This window comes from Eretmochelys imbricata, chromosome 1 (assembly GCF_965152235.1).
Source record: "Eretmochelys imbricata isolate rEreImb1 chromosome 1, rEreImb1.hap1, whole genome shotgun sequence".
NCBI classification, from domain to species: Eukaryota; Metazoa; Chordata; order Testudines; family Cheloniidae; genus Eretmochelys; species Eretmochelys imbricata.
Window position 1 is genome coordinate 128,099,234 of NC_135572.1, and position 20,437 is coordinate 128,119,670.

General features: G+C 41.9%; 1 protein-coding gene across 1 annotated transcript in view; it reads right to left on the bottom strand.

Moving 5' to 3' along the window:
* Positions 1–19,837, bottom strand: part of PRKX (protein kinase cAMP-dependent X-linked catalytic subunit) — a 129,431-nt gene extending 109,594 nt beyond the window's left edge. The window contains exon 1 of the mRNA XM_077815361.1: positions 19,425–19,837. Coding sequence (XP_077671487.1) covers positions 19,425–19,605 — 181 coding nt within the window. The 5' untranslated portion in view covers positions 19,606–19,837. The remainder of the gene's footprint in view (positions 1–19,424) is intronic.
* Positions 19,838–20,437: the final 600 nt, after the last annotated feature.

Below are 20,437 nucleotides of genomic sequence, written 5' to 3' on the forward strand. Positions count from 1 at the left end.
TAGTAAAGACTTTTGACACAGTCCCACATGACTGTCGCATAAGCAAACTAGGGAAATGTCTAGATGAAATTCCTGTAAAGCAGGTTGAAAGACTATTCCCAATGCTGTTAAAATGGGAGGCCTTATCTATGGGTCAAACAAGGGTCAATCCTGGGTCTGGTTCTATTAGTTATTTCCATTAATTACTTGTATAGTAGAGCAGCAACTACGCTTATGAAATCTACAATTCACACCAAGCTGCACTGTGGGGCTGCAAGCACTTTGGAGGACAGTATTAGAATTCAAAATCTTGATAAACTGGAGGATTGGTCTGAAATCAAGATAAAATTCGATAAAGACAAGCGCAAAGTACTACACTTACTAAGGAAAGAAAAATCAAAAGCACAACTACAAAATGGCTCAATGATAGTATACTTCTGAAAAGGATCTGAGGATTACAGTGGATCACAAATTGAGTATGAATCAATAAGGCTGTTGTGAAAAAAGCTAATATCCTGGGATGTATTAACAGGAGTGTTGTATGTAAAACAGGAGGTAACTGTCCCGGTCCACTCAGCACTGATGAGGCCACAGCTAGAGTACTGTATCCAATTCTGGGCACCATACTTTTGGAAAATGTGGACAAACTGGAAAGAGAGTCCAGGGCAGAACAACAAAAATAAGGTCAGATTTTCTAAACTCTTCATACAAGGTGTCAAATATAAAGGGAAGGGTAAACCTCTTTAAAATCCCTCCTGGCCAGAGGAAAAACCCTTTCACCTGTAAAGGGTTAAGAACCTAGGATAACCTCACTGGCACCTGACCAAAATGACCAATGAGGAGACAAGATACTTTCAAAGCTGGAGGGGGGGGAGAAACAAAGGTACTCTCGGTCTGTGTGTTGTTTTTGCCAGGAACAGAAAAGGAATGGAGTCTTAGAACTTAGTAAGTAATCTAGATAGATATGCATTAGATTCGGTTTTGTTTAAATGGCTGATAAAATAAGCTGTGCTGAATGGAATGCAGAGTCCTGTTTGTGTGTCTTTTTGTAACTTAAGGTTTTGCCTAGAGGGAATCTCTGTGTTTTGAATCTGATTACCTTGTAAGGTATTTACCATCCTGATTTTACAGAGGTGATTTTTATTTTTTCTTCAATTAAACTTCTTCTTTTAAGAGCTTGATTGCTTTTTCATTGTTCTTAAGATCCAAGGGTTTGGGTCTGTGTTCACCTATGCAAATTGGTGAGGATTTTTATCAAGCCTTCCCCAGAGAAGAGGGTGTAGAGTTTGGGAGGACTTTGGGGGGAAAGACGTTTCCAAGCGGGCTCTTTCCCAGTTATATATTTGTTAGACGGTTGGTGGTGGCAGCAATAAAGTCCAAGGGGAAAATGTAAAATAGTTTGCACCTTGGGGAAGTTTTAACCTAAGCTGGTAAAAATAAGCTTAGGGGTTTTTTCATGCAGGTCCCCACATCTGTACCCTAGAGTTCAGAGTGGGGAAGGAACCTTGACACAAGGAAAGTTTTAAATTAGTCTTGAGAGAAGACGGAGTGGAGCCTCAATCTTCAGGTATGCAAAGGGCTGTGATAAAGAGGACAGTAATCAATTGTTCTCTATACCCACTGAAAGTAGAACAAGAATTAAGTGCCTTAATCTACAGCAGTGGTTTTCAACTTGGGGTCCGCAGACTAGGTCTAAGATTTCCAAAGGGGTACACACCTCCATTTAAAAATTTTTAGGAGCCTGCAAATGAAAAAAGGTTGAAAACGATTGATCCTATAGCAAGGGAGAATTAGGTTACATATTAAGAAATGGGGGGGGGGGGGAAGAGAACTATAATTAAGCCCCAGAATTGGTTTCCAAGTGAGGTTGTGGAATCCCCAGCATTGGAGGTTTTTAAGAACGGGTTGGACAAATACTTGTGAGAGATGCTCTAAGTTTACTTGGTCCTGCCTCAGCTAAAGGTGCTGGACTTGATGACCACTCAAGGTCCCATCCAGCCCTACATTTCTATGATTTGATAATGGTATCCAGACTCCCACATCACTGGCATGTTATGTTTTTATAGTAAGAAACTACCTCAGTGCTCTGCAGCCATTAGTCAGAAGATATTTGTTTCACATAAGAATGTGTATAAACAAAAAAATTTCTTTAAAGATTCCACTGAAAGGTTTTGGATTTTGAATTCAGTGACATTTTCTATTAACACTGTAAATTATTTCCTTACACACACTTTTAATACGTATCAGTTGTGCAAGATAAAAATACAGACTAAGTTACAAGTTACACTTATGCAGGTTAAATATATTTACTAACAACTATAAAATAGATCTATTCACTCCAACCAGTTCCAATATCAGATTAACTAGGCTAGTCGAGGAAAGTTGGAAGAAGTAAGTTGTTCCATTTCTCTCATTCTTTGTCAGTTACAGTGTAGAATCTAAATACAGATTAGATAGGTCCCTTGCAAGCAAAGAGAGTTCCAACATTACACTGCAGGAAGCATTTGTGTTTCATTACCAAGCAAATGGCCTACTTATTTCTGCAGCACACAGTGAAACTGATGAACCAGTAATTCCTTGTTTCTGCAAAGAAGTGTTCTAGACAACCAATTAGGAAATCCTACAAATGATCTGATAGATAAGTCTTATCTAATGCTTTTTTCCTTTACCTTCTTTTAAGTTGCAGAACCCAAGAAGTTACATATAAAGTACACGCACAACAACAGAGGCTAACTTTGTTGTTTTACTTCTATTACAGGTTGCAGAAGAAAATCCCAAAAGGAATATTGCAGCAAATACAGTAATTCCTCACTTATCGTTGTAGTTATGTTCCTGAAAAATGTGACTTTAAGCAAAATGATGTTAAGTGAATCCAATTTAAATGCGGGGGGGGGGGGGGGGGGTTAGGTGCCAGGAAGCTCCCTCCGTCCTGAGCCCTGTTGGGTGTCCTCCCTGCTCTATGGAGATGGGGTAAGCGAGGTGCAGGAGCAGGGGGAGGGGGACACCCTGACATTAGCTCCCTTCTCCTCTCTTCACCCACCCCCGAGGCTCTGGAGAGCAGCTCCAAGGCAGAGGGCAGGAGCAGCACATGGCAGTGGGGGGAGGGACAGTTGAATTGCGGGCAATTGATAGCCCGCTGGGCGGCTGCTGTACAGGGAACTTAGGGGAGCGGCTGGTCCACTCTACCAGCTAGCTGCAACAGGCTGCTCTTCCTACAAGCAGTGGACAAAGCAGGCGGCTGCCAAACGACATTATAAAAGGAGCATTGCACAACTTCAAACGACCATGTTCCCTAATTGATCAGCAACGAAACAACATTAACTGGGACGACTTTAAGTGAGGAGTTACTGTACGCAGACCTCGAATTCAAAACAGTGACAAAGTCTGGAAAGGGACAGAAGGACATTTTGTACTGTTTATAAAACAGACATCTTATGACAGGCAAATTGTACTGCTGAACATGTGAATAGTAAGGTTCATGATATTAAAAATGGCAAGAAAAAAAATAAAAACCAGGCTTTGACAGAAACCTGTCAGGGAAGAAAGAGACAAAAGAACCAAGAAGCTACAGATTTTCATCCAGTCTGTTACTCATGTTGTGCTTTGAGGCAATCTGAGTGAATTCAGTCCATTGTTTGAGCTTTTTATTAACTATATTTCACAAAGACCCACTGGGAGCACACACTTGCCCAGATCATCATCAGCTGGAAAAAAATACCTGCCTGAAGTTTTCACTCACCAAGCTGTAACTAGGGATCTTTTGAGTGGTGGAAATTCTCTTTAGTAACTGATGCAACTCCAGAGCTTGCTGGACACCCAGCAATTAACATCCTGGCAGTGTTCTTCAGTGACAAATTTAAATCAATAAATACCATTTAAATCCTCTGTTGCTCCTCAGCACAATGCAGGGGTCATTTCAATTTGGATTCAAGACATGCTGGAGAGTACAGCCACACACAGGAAAACTGTGTCAATCCACAACGCTCCATGATGCAAATGTAATGCTTAGTGAAAGACCTGAAAGAAATGTATCCACATCTGCTGCACATTCCATGTATTGTGCATCATCTCCATGTGGCTTTGATAATGCAATCAGAACTGATAAGTTCCACGACATCACTGAATTTGCAATACATTTTCTAGCAATATTTAAACATACCAACAGGCAAAGGTGAGCATTTGATAAAGTCTGTCAACCAAAAAAAGAGCCCATCAAATGTGTCCCTGCCCTCCCCCCATTGTACAATCGCACTGGTTTTCCTGGCTCAAGGCAATACAATTCATTCATGCGCACTGGGACAGAGTGACAGATTCTCATTAAAGGCGAGGATACAGTCAGTTCAAAGAAGACAATGAAACTATGCTGGATTGTTGAGGACGATCTTTTCTTTTTGTCTTTTGAAAGGAAATAAATGGGGTTCTTTTTCAAATGGAAACAAATGCACCCCAATACATCACTCTGATCTGTAGCTTAACCACTATTTATAAGTTGCGACTGACATAGATAATGCCTTAAGAAATAGAAGGCAAGTCAATATGCTCCAAAAGTGATCCCTTTCCATCTGCACTGTGTACTTTCACACCAGAATTTCAAAACCAACTGAAGGCAACCATATCCCACACTGTACTCAGACTCTATGGATCAGGATTTCTGTTTAATCCATTTGTCAAGGCCCAGATGTCACACAATTTTAGCAACTACAAAAATATTATGTGTATTTCCCTTACTAGGCAGAAGAGTTAAAGCATGATTTTGACTTGCATATGGTGTGCAAAGTGCCATGTGATGATTTGAACACTAGAGAAGGGAAACCCAGCCATTGTGTGTCATGTCCAGTGCATCACCTGAACCCACAATGCCAGCAACTTCAATGTTTATGGAAAAATCATTCTGCCTGTTGAAAAGTTCAAAGCAAACATTGCATATGCCTCTCTGAAGACCAAATTGGACAGCTCAACCTTTTGTACTGTAAGAGATTTGGAGATCTTCTGAAATCTAGAATAATCTGCTGACTACCAAATAACTAAGCATTCCAGTAACTGTAATAAAAGGCCTGAGGTGGGTGAGTGTGTGCACATGCATACACATTTTTTCGTGGAGGGGGAGTGTCTGGGGGCTGGGGAAGGAGTCTCACTTAAACCTCCTAGTCATAGAAACCTTATGGGCAAAAATCCAGTAATTTAGAGTTTTCAATTAGGCCTGGACTAGCACACGACTAGTAAAACCAAGTATGATGAGTTGACGTAAGGATATTTACTTTTGTATACTTTGATATATGATGCTGACATATTTGTTGACATAAAACAAATTTGTGTTCTAACAGTCTATAAAAGCTTTAACGTTTTCAATCTGAATGTGGCTTTACTAGAGATGCTCCAGTTGAGGAACCTCATATTAATGAAGAAGCCTGGATAACACATTTTGGCCAGGTCTTTAATGACTACCCCCAAATGGCTTTTTAATCTAATTCAACCATAGTTGGTGCAATGAGGAATCCTCTCTTTAATTTACCACTCTGGCCTTCAGAAATAGACGGTGAACTCTAGTCATTTATTTTAGCCCAATGATAGAAAAAAGTTCCAGGGGAAGTTTTTTCTCCCCACTGAAGTTTTTCAGAAGAATCTTGACTGGTGTCTCCAGTTTTAGCTAAATTATTTACCCTCATTAGTCATGCTGGAAGTGCATTATCAGAGGGTTTTTTTGTTTGTTTGTTTGTTTTTTTAAAGAGGAACCAAAAAAAATCCTGATTCATATAGACCTATTAGTATGTTAGATGTGGGAGGGAAAATTTATTCTAGATTTTTAATATCCAAATTTGAAATGCGGACTTGAAAGGCTAATTTACTACACAAAGAGCAAACTGGCTTTAGGGCTAGTAGAGCCACAACTGACAATTGTTTATTTTATCCTATATGATTTATAAATATACTGCAGTTAAGGGTACTAGATTGTATGTGGCTTTCATAGATCTTAAGATAGCATTTGACTTTATTAACAGAGAAACTGTGTGTGAAATTAAGAATTGGGTATCAAATTAAGACTTCTGTATATTTTGGAGGATTACCTTCGGGCAACACTTCAAGGGTAAGAACTAAAAATCAACCAAGACACTATTTTCTCTACTTCTAAGGGAGTATGTCAGAGAAGACTTCTAGCACCTTTTTTTAATTAATTTATTAATGACATGGTGTATGTTTAAAAAGAAGGTAAGGCCTCTCTGCCACAAATGAAGGATAGCTCTATCCTGTTACATGCCAGTGAGATGGTTGTTTTATCTCAAACTCCAAGAAGCCTCTGAAAGTTATGTCATTTTTCTTCATACTATAATTCTTAAGACCTGGTTCTCAATTATGATTTTGGGAAGAACCCTCTGCAAATTGAGTGGAAGATAGGAGGCTACCTTGTAGAAGAAGTCTCTGCTTGTACATATTTAGGGATGAAGTTTCACCATTTGGGCCGTTGGTCCCCTTATCATAAAGGTTTAAAACAAAAGGCCCTTAGCTTTGCTCAGTGAGTGCCCTGTTTTATCCACTCAGATGGTGGGAACACAGCTTCTGTAACACTAAGTTTTTTATGCTACAATAATATCACAGATGCTTTAGGGGGGTCAAAGTTTAGTTTAGAGACCAAATTTTAGCCACAGAGATGGCTCAAAATAATTTTGAGGAGCCAATTCTCCCAAATTGTAAGCTTGCCTCATTTTTACATACTGAGGTGGGTTGTGGTGGGTTTTTTTGTGGGGTTCCCCCCGCCATAAGTAGATGACTTGGAATTGCTTTTTTAAAATTTTGGTTTAAAATCTGTACTCCTCCAGATTATAGATTGTTCCTCCATCTCCTGAAGGCAAAGCTAGGGCAATCTGAGCACTCCTTATTTCCATGGTATAAGACCTTCCAATCGATTATAGTTAGAAAAACCTAACCTATTATTGACTTATTGTCGGTACTGTTTGATCAACTCAATCAGTTACTCAAACGGAGAGCCACAGATATTACCCAGCAAGATGATGTGGCTGTGATTCATGATTCCAAGTTTGCCTTTTGGTTCTCTACTTTGAAGACAACCTGTATTTTTGAATTGTATATGAATGAGTTATCAATTCCTCATTTATGTAAGGCATATACTCAATTAAAATTCCAAATCACGGTAACTGCAGTCTTCAAAAGTTAGATATGGAAAAGTTCCTTCAGATCTTTTTTGCCCATGTGAATCTGGAGCACTGGAAGATATACCTCATTATCTTTTGGATTATTCAATTTTCCAGTTTCTGAGAGCATGGTTGATTTTACCTCTTTTGTATAAAAAGAATCTTTATCAGCTCAAAAGAATGGATTTTTTTTTAGTATTTTCTCAGTGTCTGGTAGTAATTAAATTGATTGAAATTTTTGCCCTTTTAGCATTATGGCTTAGAAGAGAGTTAAGTTCTGACTGACATTTTAATGTATTACATGGATGTTGGTACAGTTTTAGATTGTGTATGTTTTTCTCTGTGTGTTTGCATGAGACATGTTATAGGTTATCGAATAAAATCAAATAAATCGAATAAAATTGAATTTCAGCATCTGTCATTAAATAATTGCCTGGCCCCCTTCATTAATTTCATAGAACTGTAAACATTTAAATAAAAAAAAGCTTAAAAATAAAGATTAATTTGTCGGAGTTATGAAAAATAAAGATCAGGTTCCACCAGTCTTCAGTATAAGGGGTCAACAGCCAAACTGTCAGTCACGTAAACTCCTCCGTGCAGGACATACAATTGGAAAACATTTTTTTAAATTGTTTTGCAGCATCCTGCATTACTGGCTCTGTTGTGCAATGGGAAAACAAGAGCAGGAGAGACTCTCAGCAGGTACGGCTGATATATTGCAACATTTCTCTCAAACCCCATTTCCCCTGCTGCCAAGTTTCTTTCAGCACTGCAGTGAAGCAGCCCTTTCCAAGCATTTAGGACAGGGGTCTCAAACTCAGTTTACCTTAGGGCCAGTGCCAGTCCTCAAATCCTCCCAGTGAGCCAATAAGGTCACTCATGCCACCCAGAACCCACCCCTCCAAAACTCCCCCAAAAAGCCCAAGGCTCTGAGAGGGAGTTTGGGTGGGGGAGGACGACTGGGGTAGGAGATTGGGGTGCGAGAAACATGTGGACAAGTGAGATCCAGTGGACATAGTGTACTTAGATTTCCAGAAAGCCTTTGACAAGATCCCTCACCAAAGGCTCTTACGTAAGGTTCTGGGCTGGGCAGGAGGTGGGGGTGCAGGCTCTGGGACGGAGGAGGGGTGAAGGCTCTGGGATGGAGTTTGGGGGACGGAAGGGGTATATGGGAAGGGGGTGCAGGCTCTGGGAGAGGGTCAAGGGGGTACGGTGCTTACCTGAGGCTCCAAGGCGGGGCAGGCCAGGGGACCTCCGCACACTGCTGCCCCCAGGCACCGCCCCCACAGCTTCCCATTGGCTGCAGGGGTGCTCAGGGCAGGGGGCAGTGCATGGAAGCACAGCCCCTCCCCACCCCAGGGTTGCAGGGTGGGGCCAGCGGCCACATGGAATGAGCACACAGAAAGCCACCCAGCTCCAGGGAGAAACCCGGCCCCAAAACTGCTGGAGCCCCGAGGGCCACATTGGGAGGTTCTCGGGCCGCAGATGGCCAGCGGGCCAGAACTCTGAGACCCCTGATTTAGGGAGAAGTAACCACATGGCCTCTCCTCACCTGAAAACTAACCACAAAATCCAGATTTTACATAGTCTGAGAGCCACAATTAGTTATAAGCTATACCGATCCTGAATTGTTTCTTACAATTGTGAAATTATTATTGTTGCTCTTTAAGAGAGCTCTCTAGAGTGGAAATGTAAGGTGTTCTTTTCTTCATGTTCAAAGAATCTTTCTGAAATGATGATCTATTTATAGAATGTCAGATGCAGTACATGAATTTTTGATCTCTTGAGTTATATGAAGGTAGAACAAAAATGCATTCATTTCACACACACACAGCTGCCTCCACCTTTCACACAAAACAAAAATGCCACAATCTTCTCTTTCAGAATTCACCATAGCATTTTAGAGTGGGAATATGAATATTTTCACCACTCATTTTACCCAGTTGTAATTACACCAAGCACAGACTGACCTCAAGATTTTGGAAAAAGTCTTCACAATTATTTTGTCTCCTCTCCACCCCTCACTACCGGGGGAGGGGAAGAATCACTATCAGTAGAGATTGCTATTGATCCAGGAGCCCAGCTGCTCAGGATAGTGACAGCTATGCATGGATCCTACTTAAATATATAAATTGGCATATTTCCTTTTAAGCCATAAGGAATTGGACTCCCTTTATCAGTCAGAGGTTTGCCTAGAGAATCTAGTTAAGTGCCAGGTTATTTACTATCTACTCTTTCCTCCCTCCTCACCATTATTTATCTACAGAAAGAAGAGTAGTCAACAACCTTGATATAAAATAAGGACACAAACTCATCACTTTACCTACTAAAAAAAAAAAAAAAAGACCAAAGATGCAGAAAGTTTCCAGGTAAACGCAATAAAAATAAAGGGGCAAATGTTTAATAAAATTCACTGTCCTAGGAGTTGTGTGCATATTTTCCTGTTTATTCCTTTCTTCCAGTTACGTATCCACATCTCGCCTTCCAGCCATCTCCATAACACTCCCACTCTTATTCCCACTGTTGTCATCTTTCTCTGAAAGACAGCATCGCCTTTCTTCTCCTACCAACTTTCATAATCACATCCACTTCCCTGCTCTTTCGTATTACTGTTTCATCCTCTAGTCTTCTATTTATGTAGTTTCTGCTTCCCAGTGTCTCATGTGATCTTTGTTCCCTTCTATATTTCAGTCTTCAGGGTCCACCCAACCTTTCCCCTTTGTGTGCTCCATGCACACACTTTGCATTTATAAAATGTAATACCTTCCATCTGATCTCTCTACATTTTAAAAACTAGTTTAGTCTGAGCTCCCCAGAGACATTACATCATAGAATCATAGAATATGAGGGTTGGAAGGGACCTCAGGAGGTCATCTAGTCCAACCCCCTGCTCAAAGCAGGACCAATCCCCAATTTTTGCCACACATCCCTAATTGGCCCCTTTAAGGGCTGAACTCACAACCCTGGGTTTAGCAGGCCAATGCTCAAACCACTGAGCTATCCCTCCCCAGTGTTCTTACTCTCATTATAATAAAGAAAGATTATGGGCCTGATTTGCAGAGGTACTATATACCCGAAGCTCCATATGAAGTCAATGGGAGCTTCAGGTGTTTGGTGCTTTGAAAAGTCAGGCCATAACAGAGGATTTGGTAAGTGAAATGAATGGGATTTAGGTGCCTAAATACCTTTTAAAAATCTGGGCTGAAGTGACTTGCCAAAGGTAACACAGGGCTTGTCTTCACTTCCATGCTTCAGCACACATGGTGAAGACATGCTATGATAATGGGAGAGCGCTCTCCCATTGACGTAATTACTCCACCTCACCAAGAGGCAGAAGCTAAGTCAGTGGGAGAGCGTCTCCTGCTGATGTAGTATGGTGTAGACACTACTTTAAGTTGATGTAATTTGCATCATTCAAGGGGGTATTTTTTCACATCCCTGAGCAATGTAAATTACATTGACTTAAGCAGTAGTCTAGACAAGCCCCCAGAAAACTCATTCTCATTTCCATTCCTTAAGTCCGAGGCCACTATTTCTCTCCTTTCATTGCTCCTCCTTAAAAGATTATGAGAAAGTAGTAACTATCCCATTGCACTTAGCTATCAAATAAACAGTTTTGTTCATAATATGAGCCTCCTGATTGAGCCACACAAGGAATACCCCTCAGATGCACCCCTAATCCTTTGGATCAGTTCCCTCAGCACTTTAAAGGAGATTTCAATGTCCTCAAAGCTACAAAAGAGGTTCTGCCAGAACGGGCACAATGATTTCTGATGTGCTCCTGGTATGCAAGAAGGATCAGTTGAGACAATTACTTTTTTTTCCCCCAAATCAAGCTAAGCAACTCCTATAGAGTGGGAGCCCAGATACAAGCACTAGCTGGTTAAAATGAACTTTGAGCATTAAAGTAAGGGCATCAATCTTTCAATTCACTTGAAAGATACTACTTTTCCCCCTCAGGAAAACTGAAATTTATTTCAATCTTGTAACTAAAAAAAAGGAACTCTCACGCTTCCTTCCCATTTGAAAAGCTTATGTGAAATAATACACCTTACTAGGTAGAATTTTACATACAGACCTTGTTTTCGGAAAAGAAATACCACCTTAGGTCAAGTCTACAATTCATAGGAGGTGTTTTTTTTAGCCATATAAACTATTTTGATTAGGGATATGATATTTTTAAAAAACCAAAACAGTTACAACAACAAAGCCATAATGTGAACACAGTTATACTAGTATAATATACACCAGTATAACTGCATCCACAATAGGGGGTCGAATAGCTTTAGTTATATCTGTACAGTGAATGCTGTGCTACTTTCTAGGGTAGACAACCCCTTACAGTAGGAACACAAATTTCCTGTCTTTCGTTTCATGAAAGTTAATTCTTGGTGGCTTTTTCTGGCTTACCACTCCAACAGCTAATGCAACGTGCATAAATTGTACTGTCCATCCCCCCTTCCACTCCAGACATGCTGTATTTCACAACCAGCCTTGAAAGACAATCCGCTTGTTCTCACATCTTATTGCTCTGAAGGGAAGACTCAGAGCTCTGGGGAAGTAGAAGGGTAGGTTAGATGGGGCTCTCTGTCTCCCCATACTTGCTAGTAATCAATAGGTTTGAGTCAACAACTTCCTTGGTGCTCAATTTTTTACAAAGTTCTCTGTTCCAACTGAACGCCATCTCTCTATCCCCACAGGTTAAGCATAAACTTTCCAATTGTGACTTACCATTTTATTCTGGAGAAATCCTGTAATGATACATCTCCCTGTTATGCTTATGTTTTATTTGTAAAGGGAAGGAGTTATCCTACCTTTTATACAATTCATCTGTCTGCAGCACTAGTATGAGCTGGATCTGAGATTATTCAAGCATTCACACCACAATTGACACTTTTGGGAAGCTTTGCTGACAACCATAGACAGGCCTAACTGCAGAAATTAAAAAGACACTATATCCATTTCCCTGGCAATGCAGGATTATTCCCTATTAGGGCTGTTGATTAATCGCAGTTAACTCATGCAATTAACTAAAAAATTAATAGTGATTAATCACAGTTTTAATCACAATGTTAAACAATAGAATACCCATTGAAATATATTAAATATTTGTGGATGTTTTTCTATCTTTTCATATATATTGTATTGTGTAGTAATTGACAAAGTGTATGATTTTTATTATAAATATTTGCACTGTAAAAATGATAAACAAAAGAAATAGTATTTTGCAATTCACCTCATACAAGTACTGTGGTGCAATCTGTCATGAAAGTGCAACTTACAAATGTAGATTTTTTTGTTACATAACCACACTAAAAACAAAACAAAGTCTACTCAGTGCTACTTCTTGTTCAACCAGTCGCTCAGACAGACAAGTCTGTTTACATTCCCAGGAGATAATGCTGCCCTCTTCTTATTTACAGTGTCACCAGAAAGTGAGAACAAACATTTGAATGGCACTGTTGTAGCCAGCATCGCAAGATATTTTTGTGCCAGATGCGCGAAAGATTCATATGCCCCTTCATGCTTCGGCCACTATTCCAGAAGACATGCTTCCACGCTGATGACGCTTCTTAAAAAAAATACGTTAATTAAATTTGTGACTGAATTCCTTGAGGGAGAATTGTATGTCCCCTGCTCTGTTTTACCTGCATTCTGCCATGTATTTTATGTTATGACAATCACGGATGATGACCCAGCACATGTTGTTCATTTTAAGAACACTTTCACTGCAGATTTGACAAAATGCAAGAAGGTACCACTGAGATTTCTAAAGATAGCTACAGCACTTGATCCAAGATTTAAGAATCTGAAGTGCCTTCCAAAATCTGAGCGGGACAAGATGTGGAGCATCCTTTCAGAAGTCTTAAAAGAGCAACACTCCAATGCAGAAACTACAGAACCCAAACCACCAAAAAAGAAAATCAGCCTTCTGCTGCTGGCATCTGACTCAGGAGGATGAAAATGAACACATCAGTCCACACTGCTCTGGACTGTTATCAAGCAGAACCCGCCATCAGCATGGATGCACATCCCCTGGAATGTTTTTTGAAGCATGAAGGGACATATGAATCATTAGCGCATCTGCCATATAAATATCTTGCAACACCAGCTACAACAGTGCCACCAGAACGCCTGTTCTCACTTTCAGGTGACACTGTAAACAAGCAGCATGCAGCAGCATCACCTGCAAATGTAAACAAACTTGTTTGTCTGAGTGATTGGCTTAACAAGAAGTATGGCTGAGTGGACTTGCAGGCTCTAAAGTTTTACATGGTTTTATTTTTGAATGCAGGGTTTTTTGCACATAATTCTACATTTGTACATTCAACTTCCATGATAAACAGATTGCACTACAGTACTTATGTTAGGTGAATTGAAAAATACTATTTATTTTGTTTTTTTACAGTGCAAATACATTTAATCAAAAATAAAGTGAGCACTGTACACTTCGTATTCTGGGTTGTAATGGAAATCAATGTATTTTAAAATGTAGAAAACACCCAAAAATACTTAAATAGTATTCTATTATTAACAGTGTGATTAATTGCATGATTAATTGAGATTAATTTGTCTAATTGCTTGCCAGCCCTCTTCCCTAGCGTATTCTTCAGTGCTTTTCCTTGCGTGACTATTCACTAGATCTCACTGTGAGGAAGTCTTCCCCAATATTCCACCTACATTTTCATCCATTCCAGGACATGGAGATTGGATTAGCCTTGCAATGATGCTCTCTAGCATAAATTTTGAAGAGTAACTGTTATGGGGATTAATTTCATTTTGTTTTATATCAAGGGAACTTCCCTACCCACACACATTTTCAAATACAGTCAAGTCCATAGCAGGAGCAGGGAGGGAGTCTGAGCTTGCCACATACCAATTAACTACTTTAATAAGATTAGTAGTCAAAGGAAATTTAACATTAGGGGGTAACACTGTACTGAACCAATACACATTTCTTTTCTTCACCAGTTTCTCAGATTTTACAAATCTTTCTTTCCCACAAAGATTTCTGTTACTCTGTCTGTATCCTGAACACCCAGTCTGTGCATGTTTTAGTCATCTCATACTCCTAGTTTGGAGGAGGAATCTTTCCTTTTGTGTCCTATTTTCCTTTTGAGGAGAGAAGGGTTGTTCATTTCTCCCTTTTATTATTCACTTACCAACCCATTAAGAACAAGGACCCTCATGGAAGAAGCCCTTCTTCTGGCCATGTAGGGTTTGATTTCTCTCTCTCCATAATCTACCAATGCTGCTTCTTTAATTACCTGTGGAACAATCCCACAGTAAAGTACTGAAGGAGCAACAGAGAAACTGACACACACCTAGTCATTTTCACTCAAACTGCTGCTGGGTCATAGCAGATTATTCAAGGACAGGTGTGAACTTGTGTGAGAAGGAGGAGAGAAGAGGAAGAGGAACAAAGGACAAAACAAGAAAAAAAAAACTAAGGGCTTGTCTACACTAACGCTTTACAGCGCTGCAACTTTCCTTGTTTAGGGGTGTGAAAAAACACACCCGAGTGCTGCAAGTTTCAGCGCTGTAAAGTGCCAGCGTAGACAGTGTACCAGCACTGGTAGCTACTCCCCTCATGGAGGTGTTTTTGTTTTTTAAACTACCCCCCACCACACCCCCTTCCTGAGCACCGTGCCTTCTGCTATCAGAGGGCAAATAGAAATTTTGCCATGGCAGCCCTTTAACGTTGTTAGTGAAGACATGCCCTAAGTCACTTAACTTAAATACAGAGGCTTTGTCTTGAAGATGTGAGAATGCAACAATTAATTCAACTCTCTAAAACAACATTATACGATTTTTTTTCCTTCTGAAACCTACAGAGCTAAAATTTGTTTGCAAAGTAAAAGCATGGAAGAAACTATCAATTTTCCTTGAGATTGGGTAGAAAATTTAAAAACAAAAGTCACTCTAAAAATTCATTATACAAAGTGATGTTATGTTTGGATTGTTGAGCAGCCAGCTCATATCATCTTATTGTTTTCATTAACTATTCAAGAGAGACTTCAAAAGTTTGATTTCTTTTATTTTATTTTATTTTTTTTTAAATGGCTGTTACAAGTTTTGGTTCCTGTGGAAAAAAAGCTTCCACTAGTATTAACCAAAAAAATTGTACACTTACATACTAAATCAGAACAATAGCTGTTACTGAACAGACTATACCTATAGAAGAAATTACTAGACTTACTTGTATAGAAGCAGAAGAATTCCTACAGTAGTAAAACAAAAGATTTTGCCAGTGATTTTTTCCCCCATTTTTCCATGCTTACGCAATTAAATAAAAGTCTGGGGTTATTTATAACATGCAGTTTCATCATACCACAAAATTTTAGTTTAGAACACTTCATAGGGATGTTTGTTTAAAAGCAACTCTGTTCATTGTAATTGTTAAATATTGTGGGAAGGTTTCCATTGCTCTTAAGATTTTACAAAAATGGTTTACAAGTTTTAAAGTTAAGCAGTGTCCCTTTAATAAAGGCTCTGAAATTCATTACACAGTGTCAAGTTTTTTGTTTTGGTTTGTTCTTTCAATAGAAATTTTCTTCTTTCATGTCATCCCTCCTCTTCCCCACCTCTCCTTACATTCTCTTTTTTTCCTCGGCCATATGTTATACTCTTTGGAAAGAAAGTATTTCCTTTCCCCTACCCCTCCAGGAATGAAGCAATCACTCCTTTCCCTTCATTCTGTTGTCTTATTCTACCTCTTTATCTGACTTTTTCATCCCTTTGATAAGGCTTGGAAAAATTTGGCATATGCTATAGAAATGACAACACAGAAAAAGCTAGATAGCTCCACTGCAGAAGTTCAAGGAACAATCTCCAAGCAACTCCAGCTGCTGGGAAAAGGAGAAGATGCTGCAATTCCTCCCTGATTGATTTCTCTATATTCTCCTTAGGAGCTCCAGCTTTTGTATCAAACAATGATTCATTAGTGTTAGAAAAGGATGAAGAAGGATGATCCAGCAATTCGGGCACGAGCCTAGGACTTAGAAAACTGGAGTTCAGGTCCTCGCTATGTCACATACTTTCTATGTGACCTTAGGCAAGTCACCGTTTAGTTTCCCTATCTATAAATGGGAATAACTACTTAATTCATGGGGGACAAACACATTAAAGATTGTGAGGTGCTCAAATAGCCACTGAAATGGGCCCCACTATTGTAGTAAGACAGTCCAAAGGACCCCAGATGCTCGTCTCTTCCCCTTTCTTTCTTTCCCATACACACACCCCAACAAAGTCAGAACTTCCTGGCTCTCCTCCCACACAAATGACCCCCACGTTCGCCTCCGATACCAGGCATAGCTTTCAATAACATCAGCAGACTAAAACTGACAATTCTTGACACAATTTTACTGAGGTTCTAAATTGCAGTGGTGAAATTAACCCTAGTATTGTTAATTTCACGCTGATGATGGGGAGGGGGAGAAGAGGTAGGACTTAAAAATCTATCTAGTTAAAGCAGTGTAAAAGACTGTAGAATACACAAAACAATATGAACCTGGATTATATTACTTTAACAATGTAAGGAACAGGTTTAAACTAAACACCCATGTTTAACAAAATCAGTTTTAAAACCGATTTAAGTCAAATCACCTCAACTTCCATTTTTAAACAAGGCCCTAGGGGTCTTTACACCAGATTTGTACAATCTTCTCGCCTTCCTCTCAAGTTTTGTTGTTTCTGCTGTAGCACTTCAGTGAAGATGTTACTATGCCAACAGCAGAGTTTCTTCCATCAGTGTAGTTAATCCACCTCCACAAGAGGCATTGTAGCTATGCTGACCGCAGAAGTTCTCCTGTCAACATAGTACAGTCTACACCAGGGGTTAAGTCACTATAACTGTCACTCAGGAGTGTGGATTTTTCACACCTCTGAGCAACATATTACAGTGATGTAAATTTATAGCATAGATCTGGCCACAGATGAGAGTTGGCAAACTGGCTATGAATACCCAAGTAACAGCAAAAGGAGGGCAACAGGAAAAAGATAGAAGTGCATTGTCAGTGCATTGCTAAACAGTAGGCTGCTGCTCCTACACTCTTCTCCCCACCCCACCCCCTTCCTGAGCACTGTGCCTTCTGCTATCAGAGAGCAAATAGAAACTTTTAAAGGCAACCCCCTCCCCTCACACCTCCATTCCATCAGCATTCTTTTCAGAATCCCAACTTTCCATTTTCTTAAGCGTTCAGAATCACCTTATAAAAGTCTCTGAAAAGATATGTTTAGAAATAATTCTTGTGCCATCTTTTGCTTTCCTTGTTATTTCTAGGGATATTTGCATGACAATTATATCTTTGTGTCTTAAGAGTTAGCCTTTTCCTGCAGTTTGTGCCCCACTTGGGGGCATAATCCTCTGTGATGACAACTGTTTCCACAGCACTAGTTGTGATGTCACAAATGAGATTAATCACTTCCAAGGGAGTGCAGCAGGGTGTTGTATGCAAATATATCTCTATTAATAAGACTTGTTCACACTTCATCTTTTAAATATTAAAGAAAGCAATACATCTTAGGATTGGCTAACGTGGTTCATATCAACTTAAGTCTTAAGCCATTCTACAACCATTTTTAAAGAACCATGTTTAAACCACAATGTTGATTAAGAATAGTTTTAAACCTCAAGTGAGTTTTGGCTGAACACTATTTATTTCTATACAGATGAGGGGGTTCGCAGCATTTGCTAGAAAGTAAGTCCATCCAAGAAATCAGACTTTTTGGCATTCTGTTGGCAAGTATAAATAAAGGTTTGGTATGGCTGCATACACAACCATTTGAACCTAGTACAAGAACATACAGATTTACACATGCACACACTCTCGGAGTATTGATATTAGACTAGATGCAAATACCATTCAAATTACTGTAGATGTATACAGAGTGTCAAATGTTGAAATAAATGCTACTATTTAACACACACTGGAATGGCAGTTCTCATAAAAATGGAGATCTAGATAAGGTGTGCTAGAAATCAAAAGATGCTACTTTACCTTCTTCCACAATTCCATTCAGCACAAAGCTTTTTTGCACTAGTTACCAAGAGGGCAGTGTGGATTTAGGTTGTGAAATATATTTAACTGGGTCAGTCAGCCTGCCCGCCACAGTGTCCCACAAACTGCATTTAAAACTATGAATTTGTATTTTAACATGTTTCAGAGTAGCAGCTGTGTTCGTCAGTATCCATAAAAAGAAAAGGAGTACTTGTTTAACGAATTTATTAGAGCATAAGCTTTCGTGAGCTACAGCTCACTTCATCGGATGATTTTGGTGAATGGGCTAAGGCTAAACCATATAAAACAGTATTACAAAAAGAATGTACAGTGTGCCATTGAACACTGATTGTCCCATCCCCACACACAGGCCCAAAATCACGTTGTTGACTGGTTCCATTGTGACTCACACATGATTATGCAGACAGCAATATCCAGCTCATCTCACTTCTGTTTTTAAACCATGCCCAAAACCCTTTTCAGTCTGAACATAGTTTGTATCCACACTACTGTGATGCCTACTGAGCTCAGCTGGAGTGTGTGTAGTGGAGTAGGAATGCTGCAATCTTAAGGCTATGACAAACTGAAAAAAGAACATCCACAGTAATGTATTAATTCATGCTAACTATAACTTTCATTCAAAAAAATGGGTCTAGTGAAAACCGCTTTCAAAAGGTGGCTGAAGTTCAAAGCAATATACTGTTCTGAGATGAAAAGCTTGTGGTCTTGTCAAAAAACAAAACAAACAAACAAAAAAAAAGGCTTAACTCTATGCTTAAGATAGACGCCGAGCAAAATACTTGTTATAGGCACATAAAATATCACAATTTCCCAGTGTCAGTAGGTTTTTCAGTGGGTGGCACCTGCCAGCCATTACACCGACATTTACAGAGCTCAACTCTGCTGCCTCAGACACGGCCCCTCCAACGCTCAGGAAATACCCAGCAGGCACTGAAGTCTTCAGAAAGCCACGGGAGAGGAGCCGGGCAAGGCTGGAGCCGGCACGGAAGATGCCCCCTGGGGACCAGCCAGGGAGATGGGACTGGGCGGAGGGGAGGGCACAGGAAAGAAGCGGGCCAGAGCTCTGGCTTTGGAAAAGGGCAAAGCGGTGCCCCTGGCGGCTGCGGAGCCAACAGCTGGTGCCCGGGGCGCGCCAAGCGGCATGGCCGGAGCCCAGCGCCCGCAGCCCGGGCTAGCTGGCGGGTACCCGGGCAGAGGACGGGGCAGAGGGAGGCGGCTCCTTTGTTCGCCCCGAGGGCGCAGTGGCTGCGCCCCAGGTCCCCCCGCCCCCACTCACCCACAGTCGCCAGGGTCTCCAAATCCTCCAGCTTGCCGGCGTGGGGCTCGGGCGGCGCCGGGGAGCCGAAGCCCGCGGGGCTGGAGGAAGGGGCGGGCTGGGGCTCGCCCGCCCCCGCCGCCTCGCAGCCGCCGGCGCTTTTCGGCCCCACTTTGGCCTTCACGGCGCTGAGCGTCTCCATGGGGTCGGGGGCGCGAAGTTCGCGTCTCCGGAGCCGGCGCGGCGGCTCCCCCTTCAGCAGCAGGAGCAGGGGCGGCTGCCCCGCCGGGCCAGTTCCTGGTTCAGCCTCTCAGCGGCTGCCGGGCTGCCCAGCATCGCGCCCCCGCCGCCTTCCTGCCCCGCACCACGAGCAGCAGCGGCAGCCGCCCCGGCTGCGCGCCCTGCCCTGCTCCCCGCGCCGCCTCTCCCGCCTCCCGGAGCCGCCGCGTAGACAATGGGCAGCCCGGGCGGGCGAGGCGAGCGCGGAGCCGCACGCGGGGCGGGAGGAGGCGGGGCGAGGTTGGGCTTCCTGCAGCTGCGGCACAGACAGTCCCGGCGAGCGAGGGAGGGAGGCGCCCGCGGCACCAGAGCGTGGTCTCGGCTCATCCCCGCCGCCCTGCACAGAGCCCGCCCGCCTGGCCCCACCTGGGGGGGGGGAGACACAAAGCGCCCTCGCTGCGCTTCCCCCACCTGGGGGCGGCAGCAGTAGCAGCGGGCTGGTGCTTTCAAAATCCAGATGCCCGCCCCGCCCACACGTTTCAAACTGCGGCTCTTCCTCCCAGCCGGCGAGCCCCACCCCCGGGGACACCTGAGGCCGCCGCTCAGCCTCTCACCTCCCCCGCCACCTGGTAAACCAGGCAGGACTGGGCAGGTTCGGGGGGCTCCCCCTGCGGCGCCTCGGCTGCGAGTTGGCGTCTCAGCCCCGCGCGCACCCCGGCTTCCACCCCGCCTCCAGCCCAGAGAAGTGTCTGGGAAGAGAAAAAGTTCTCATCGTGTAAAAGCGTGGCAAGGCGGAAAAGAGCTAGAGAGGGGCA